Genomic DNA, 8,052 nt, shown 5'->3' on the forward strand with positions numbered 1-8,052 from the left:
CCCACAGCTAACATCATACTCAATGGTGAAAAGCTGAAAGCTTTCCCTCTAAGATCAGGAATTAAGACAAGGATATCCCCTGTCATCACTTTTATTCAACACAGTATTAAGGTTCTAGCCAGAGCAATTAGACAAGAAATAAAAGGCATTCAAATCTAAAAGGACTAAATAAAACTCTCTTGGCAGATGACATGATATTACAATCTTAAAGACTCCACAAAAAGACTGTTAGAACAAGTAGATTTACTAACCATGCAGGATACAAAATCAATATGCAAAAATCTGTTGCAGTTCTATACACTAATAATGAACTAGCAGAAAGAGAAATTAAGAATATAACTCCATTTACATTTGCATCAAAAATAATAAAGTATCTAGGAATAAAATGTATACAAGGAGGTGAAAGACCTGTACACTGAAAACTCTTAAGACACTGATGAGAGAAATTGAAGATGACAGAAATAAATGGAAAGATATTCCACATTCATGGATTGGAAGAATACTGTCAAAATGTCCATATTTCCAAATGCAATCCCTCTTAAAATTCCAGTGGCATTTTTCACAGAACAAATAATCCTAAATTCTGTATGGAACTATAAATAAGACCCAGAATAGCCAAAGAAACCTAGAGAATGAAGAACAAAGCTAGAGGCATCACACTCCCTGGCTTCAAACTATATTACAAAGCTGTAGTCATAAAAACAAGACAGCGCCAGCATAAAAAGAGACAAGAGGCACAGAGTTCAATGGAGAGATTAGAGAGCACAGACATAAACCCAGACATAGATGGTCAATTAATTTACAACAAAGTAGCCAAGAGTGTCCAATGGGGAAAGAACAGTTTCTTCAATAAATGATACTGGGAAAAATGGACAGCCATATGCAAAAGACTGAAAGTGGACGACTATCTTACACCATACACAAAAATTAACCCAAAAATGAATCAAAGACTTGAACGTAAGACCTGAAACTATAAAACTCCTAGAAGAAAACAGAGGCAGTAAGCTCCTTAACATCAGTCTTGGCAATGACTTTCTGAATCCAGCACCAAAAGCAAAGGCCAAAAAAGTAAAAATAAAAATCTGGCACCACATCTAACTATAAAACTTCTGCACAGCAAAGAAAATGATCAACAAAATGAAAAGGCAACCTACAGAATGGGAGAAAATACTTGCAAATCCTGACTGGCCAACAGGCACGTGAAAAGGTGCTCATCATTACTAGTGATTAACAGGGAAATGCAAATCAAAGCCATATCTCATCTCACATCTATTAGAATGTCTGTTATCAAAAAGACAAGAAATAAGTGTTGGCAGAGGTGTGGAGAAGAGGGAACTCTGCACACTTCTGGTGGGAATGCAAAGTGGTGCAGCCACTGTGGAAAACAGTATGGATGTTCCTCAAGTTAAAAATAGGACTACCGCATGACCCGGTAATTCCACTTCTGGGCATTTGTCCACACAAAATGAAAACACTAACTTGAAAAATATATGTAGCCTCATATTCATGGCAATAACTATTTACAATAACCAAGACACAAACAACTGAAGTGCTCATCTATGGATGAATGGATAAAGATGGGATATATATGGTATATACAGTATACATATATTCGATGGAATATTATTCCACCATCGAAAAGAGTGCCATCTTGCTACTCGCAACAACATGGATGGACCTTGAGGGCATTAGGCTAAGTGAAGGAAGCCAGTCAGAGGAAGACAAGTACAAATAAGTATAGAATCTCACTTATATGTGGACTCTAAAAACAAACAAGGAGATAGGCTCGTCTGTACAGAGAACAGACTGGTGGTCTCCACAGGAGGGCGGATTGAAGGGTGGGAGAAAGCGGGGGAAGGGGGTTAAAAAGGACAAACTTCCAGGCATAAAATAAGTAAGTCGTGGCTGTCACATGCAGCATGGTGATTATCGTTATTAGTACTATATATTATATATGTGAAAGTTGCTGAGTAAATTTTAAACGTTTTCATCGCAAGAAAAAATATGTTTAATATATGGTGATGGATGTTAAGTATAGATGTATTGTGAACATTTTGCAATATATACAAATTAAAAAAAAAAACCCTCAATGAGAAAGAGTAGGAGACACAGCTCAGGCAGGTTATTCTCAAATCCACAGGGCAAGTAAGAATTAAAACTTCTTGTTCCTAAAGCCAGTGCTTTTCCTGAATTCCAGCATTTTCTAAGAGGTCAGCAACAGGAAGTGAAGTTTGGGAAACAACATGCTCACCTCCCTAGAAAGTGCCTGATTTTGGCTCTGACAAATCCTGAAAACCAGTAATCTGCCTAACTTTGTATTAGCCTTTAGTTTTGCTTACATTTTGACCAAATCCTTTTTTCCCTAACCATTTAACACAGAACCAGAGTTCCTAGGAACACACTTTGAGAAATTTGGCCATGTACAAAAGTCAGTCTTTGCAGGATTCACGGACAACATGATTAACCTTCTGTTCACAGTCCTTCTCCCCGGTACCAGTTTTTGAAGAGTAATATAAAACGACTGACTTGATACCAGTTTTACAACCTAGAATCCATAAGGTATTTTCTAAGTACACAAGGGAAGGCAGATACATGCTCCCCAGCAGGGCATGACTCCAGGTTAAATCCTCCAATTTTCTATTATCCCCTAATCTCTCTTGCCTGTACTTTCCTGAGCCCATGAAATGCTTGTGTTTTCATAGAATGTATTCAGAGTGTATATATAGTGTATGTCAGGAAGCGTGCTATTAATAACAAATGCCCTACAGGCACATAGGCAGAGTTACCATGAGAAAATCCTTTTCTTGACAACATCTTAACCTTTTAGTTCCTAAGGAAGGTTTGAAGAGCCAAGAGCTATTTGATGAAATTCGAATGACCTACATCAAAGAGCTAGGAAAAGCCATTGTGAAGAGGGAAGGGAACTCCAGCCAGAACTGGCAGCGCTTTTACCAACTGACAAAACTCTTGGACTCCATGCATGATGTAAGTGTCAGACCTAAGACCTGATATCCGGAATACTGTCTGGGACATTGGGTTAATTATAATTACATATAATCTGATTGATTATATATAATGATACCTCAATAGTTTCGGTTTTGTTTTGGTTCTTTTCCTGTTGGCGGATTTTGGTGATGGTTGGAGCTCATGTTGTCAACCTCAGTTTGGCACACATTTCTCCTAAGGCCAGTTATGAAATATTATTTCATCTAGTCACATGCATAGAACATCCTGATGCCAGTACAGAATTTAATAGCACTGTTTAACTAAAAAACATCAATATCCTGTTTTTATACGACTAATCAATTAAATTAGCATATGTCCTTCACATATTATTGTACTAGAGTTCACCATGTAATTCTGTATACAATTCTAAAGAATCCAAAATGTGCCTGGTAACCTGAATGCCCACTTTATTTAACTGAACTTCTTTATCTGGTGGAGTCCAGCAAAGATTGGTATATTCTAGGTCAGATGTATTTTCTAAATTAGAGGCCAAAAAGTACAAGATATTCCTACCAGTAAGTTTTTAAGAATAATCGTTTGTATATTTTCTCTTGCAGGTGGTTGAAAGTCTCCTTAACTTTTGCTTCCAAACATTTTTGGATAAGACCATGAGTATTGAATTCCCAGAGATGTTGGCTGAAATCATCACCAATCAGATACCAAAATATTCAAGTGGAAATATCAAAAAACTTCTGTTTCATCAAAAGTGACTGCCTTAACAAGAAAGGTTGCCTTAAAGAAAGTTGAATTTATAGCTTTTACTGTACAAACTATCAATTTGTCCTGTAGCGGTTTTGCTGTTTTATTTTTTCCTGTTTTTGTCTGGTCTTTGTTTTCGTTTTAAATACGCACTACATGTGGTTTATAGAGGGCCAAGACTTGGCAACAGAAGCAGGTAAGCCATCGCTTCTCAGTGGTGGGAAGAGTAGAGAGTGATAGTAGGTGGACCCCAGAAATGAGCCGCAGTCATGGGGGGTGATCTCCACTGTCAGGGAAGGATGGCACCTAAACCCCCAGTGCCCGAAGTCTGCGTGACAAACTTTCTGCTCATACTTTTCACAGCTGGCTGGACAAAGTTTTCTAGAATTTTTGTTGGTGTATTTTCCCCTGTATAGTTAGGATAGTATTTTTTGATTTATGCATGGAAACCTGAAAAAAAGTTTACAAGTGTATATCAGAAAAGGGAAGTTGTGCCTTTTATAGCTATTACTGTCTGATTTTAACAATTTCCTTTATATTCAGTGAACTATGCTTGCTCATTTTTTCTTACATAATTTTTGTATCCAAGTTATTGTACAGCTGTTTAAGATGGGCAGCTAGTTCATAGCTTTCCTAAACAAACTCTAAACATTAATCTTCTGTGTGAAAATGGGTTGGTGCTTCTAACCTGATGGCCCTTAGCTGTCAGAAGACCACAAAAATTGACTCATATCTCCAGTATTCTCGTCAAAAAAGCTCATATTTTGTATATATCTGCTTCAGTGGAGAATTCTCTAGGCTGTGCAAATTAACTGTCCTAACTGGTGTAGAGCACCTAGTCCAGTGACCTGCTCGGTAAACTGTGGATGATGGTTGCAAACGACTAATTTAAAAACAAAAAAAACACCACCAACAACAAAAAAAACTACCAAGAGGCCCTGTTTGCACTTAATGCCCTATCTCTGCTATGGCTAGATGGCAAGAAAGTTGGTCAACGGTCGTTCAGGACCTTTTGTTGTAGTTTGTATAAGTTCTTGAAAAAGTCAGGATTCCAGATAACCAGCTGAGAGATATGAATCAGACCAAGTATTTCCTCTCACTCAACTTGACCCCCCAAATAAATTTCCAATATGGCAAAGGTAGCCAGACACCCATTTTCACATTCCCATCCATCACCAATTGGTCTCTCTTTCCTGGCGGTGCAGGAAAGCTCAGCTACTGATTTTTGTGATTTCGAACTGTCAGACTTCCATGTTTGTAAGACTACACATGCCTCACATCCCTCTGTGTGCCATAGAGTTTAACAAAAGTCTTGTGAACTTCTCCTCACTGTTGAGAATGATTTTAAACAAAATAGAAGCTGTAGTAGCCCTTTCTGTGTGCACCTTACCAACTTTCTGTAAACTCAAAAAACTTATATTTACTAAGCCACAAGAAATCTGATTTCTATTCAAGGTGGCCAAATTATTTGTGTAATAGAAAACTGAAAATCTAATATTAAAAAATATGAAACTTCTAATATATTTTTATATTTAGTTATAGTTTCAGATATATATCATATTGGTATTCACTAATCTGGGAAGGGAAGGGCTACTGCAGCTTTACATGCAATTTATTAAAATGATTGTAAAATAGCTTGTATAGTGTAAAATAAGAATGATTTTTAGATGAGATTGTTTTATCACGACATGTTATATATTTTTTGTAGGGGTCAAAGAAATGTTGATGGAGAACCCATATGATTTATAGTGTGTGCAAGCATTCATACAGGCAGCAGTGGTCTCAGAAACGCAACAGGTTTGCTCTAGGGGAAGAGGGACACGGAGACCGGCCCCCGTATGCTGTGAAGGCTGCCGAGGCTCCATCCCATTCAGGTCACAGAGCAAGTCATCCTCCGCCTCCCACAGTAGGTGACCGCCCTCCTCATTCCCACAGTGAGTCTGTCCGCCCAGGTATGTGGGCGGAGTCTCCCCTGGCTCAAGTGTGCAGTTTGGGGGGGGGGGCGGGGACAGAGAGGTGGTGCCTGCCGTCCCACCCCCTCCCAGCACTCCCTGACAGCAGGGCTACTTTCCCACAGAGCACAGAGCCCCTCCAGCAGTGTGGTCAACACGGGGGCTTCAGGACTTTGGCAATAAGACGCGTAGAGGTACCAGCAGTCTGTAAATAGTGCAGAATCCCATAGGTTGCCAAATAATACACTAATTTCTTTCTATCCTACTAGAGTTCATTTCCAAACAAACCGAGTACATGTTTGTTTTCTTTGAATGCTTTTTTGAATGTTATTTGTTATTTTTCAGTATTTGGAGAAATTATTTAATAAAAAATGTAATCATTTGCTTTTTGAATGCTCTCTAAAAGGGAATGTTCCTTTTGTAATGGTTTAAATTGATCTCAAAGTATTTTAAGATGGTCTGTAACCCAGCTGGATATGAAATTTTTGGTGCCTAAGAAATACCGCTTGAATATTATTATCAATGACAGTGTTAAGTCTCAAAAAGAGCTTCTGGAAGGTAAATTATTGTTCATTATGAAAGGTTATATGGTTAAAACCACAAAGCACATCACATGTTACTCTTATTTTAGTTCCAACTTTGGTTCTCAAAAAAAATAGAGTTCAGTGAAAAAAGAGACACGTGCACTTGGTCAAAAGAAAATCAACTGACATTTGTGAAACTAGGAGGCTGTATCCTACATGGAAAAGAAGTTGTGCTCTTGTGAAATAAGTGGGAAGGAAGAAGGTTATCTTAGCTACGTTTGAGTAGAGTTACGATTTAAGTGAGAAAAGATCCGGTGCTATTGGAAAGCAGCTTCATTTTCTACGTAGGTGGTGTCTTGTCATCCCAAACTAAGTTTGTAGCAACTTGAGGGAGAGTTGGCAACATGCCGAGGTGACTTACAGCAAATCCTGAAACGTATTTTTAATTACTAGTGGAAAAATGTGTCCTTCTCGGTGTTTTTAGGCCTTGCTGGGGACACTGTCCAAGTGCTTGTCTAAAACTCTGGCAGGGGAACCTGAAAGGGCATCTACCTTCTGGAGAGAGGAAAAAGAAAAGGACACCCCAAAAGGAAAGCTAACATGACTCGTGTCTGAAGAGCTTGATAGTTAGCATCAGGTGAGCTCTGGGTGTGCGTGCAAAGGAAAGCTGACCTCGCTTCAGAACTTGGGGGGGGGGCAGGGGCAGTTTTTTACCTAAACCACCTCTTCTCCATCAGTCTTAGCTTAGTTTTGTGTTTAATACCCTAAAGCGACATCACTGTGGAATGAACAGTAAGATTAGACTCTGGTCTGTCAAAACTCAAGAACCCTGGCAGCCCTCAGTGAGATTTCAGTGTTGGCCGGTCACCCTCAAGACTGTAGCTGTAAATGAATGTGTTTTCACGTGCCTGGTTTGAGAGTTGGATGGGAGAAGAGGAATGTAAGGACACTTTAACCACTTTGAATGGAAGTTGCATCATTTTCCAGACTGTGATCAGTCAGCCTGGTCCACCAGGGATTAGTGACCAGGTTTTCAGGAAAGGATTGTCTTCTCTCTAGAAAATGCCTAAAAGAAGGATTTTATTTTCTGATGAAAGGCTGTATGAAAATACCCTCCTCAAATAACTTGCTTAACTACATATAGATTCAAGTGTGTCAATATTCTATTTTGTATATTAAACAAATGCTATATAATGGGGACAAATCTATATTATACTGTGTATGGCATTATTAAGAAGCTTTTTCATTATTTTTTATCACAGTAATTTTAAAAATGTGTAAAAATTAAAACCAGTGACTCCTGTTTAAAAATAAAAAGTTGTAGTTTTTTATTCATGCTGAATAATAATCTGTAGTAAAAAAAAAAAAAATGTCTTTTTACCTACACAGTGAAATGTCAGACTGTAAAATCTTGTGTGGAAATGTTTAACTTTTATTTTTCATTTAAATTTGCTGTTCTGGTATTACCAAACCACACATTTGTATTGAATTGGCAGTAAATGTTAGTTAGCCATTTACAGCAATGCCAAATATGGAGAAACATCATAATAAAAAAATCTGCTTTTTCATTATGTGACTCCAACATGCTTTTGTAAAACTCATGCAGTTCCAATTTTCCTTTTTTTTCTCCTTCTACTGAAGGCAGAGTTATCACTTCAGGCAACTTTTTTAAGACACTGAAGTGGATGTGGCGATGTTTGCAGGCTAATGGGGTGGAAATCCCAAGTGAACTTCACCCTGGTGCCAGAGACACAGACCATGCCGTCCACACCTCGAATGGTCCTACGCCAATTCCTGCAAAGGGTACGAAGGGAAGGAAGAACCCACGCCCAAGGGTTCTCCCACTCGATCAGTCTTTATCATGAAAAGTG

At 38.4% G+C, this 8,052-nt stretch overlaps 1 protein-coding gene across 7 annotated transcripts in view; it reads left to right on the forward strand.

Moving 5' to 3' along the window:
• NR3C1 (nuclear receptor subfamily 3 group C member 1) overlaps nucleotides 1-7,749 on the forward strand; it is a 96,475-nt gene extending 88,726 nt beyond the window's left edge. For 6 of the 7 annotated variants that reach the window (XM_081826916.1, XM_031029667.2, XM_031029668.2 and 3 more), the window contains 2 exons: nucleotides 2,828-2,985; nucleotides 3,564-7,749. In XM_081826916.1, coding sequence (XP_081683042.1) covers nucleotides 2,828-2,985; nucleotides 3,564-3,716 — 311 coding nt within the window. In that variant the 3' untranslated portion in view covers nucleotides 3,717-7,749. The remainder of the gene's footprint in view (nucleotides 1-2,827; nucleotides 2,986-3,563) is intronic. The other variant, XR_014147202.1, reaches the window with a different exon arrangement.
• Nucleotides 7,750-8,052: the final 303 nt, after the last annotated feature.

The sequence above is a fragment of the Leptonychotes weddellii genome, chromosome 7, assembly GCF_054177405.1.
Source record: "Leptonychotes weddellii isolate Sample4059 chromosome 7, ASM5417740v2, whole genome shotgun sequence".
NCBI classification, from domain to species: domain Eukaryota; kingdom Metazoa; phylum Chordata; class Mammalia; order Carnivora; family Phocidae; genus Leptonychotes; species Leptonychotes weddellii.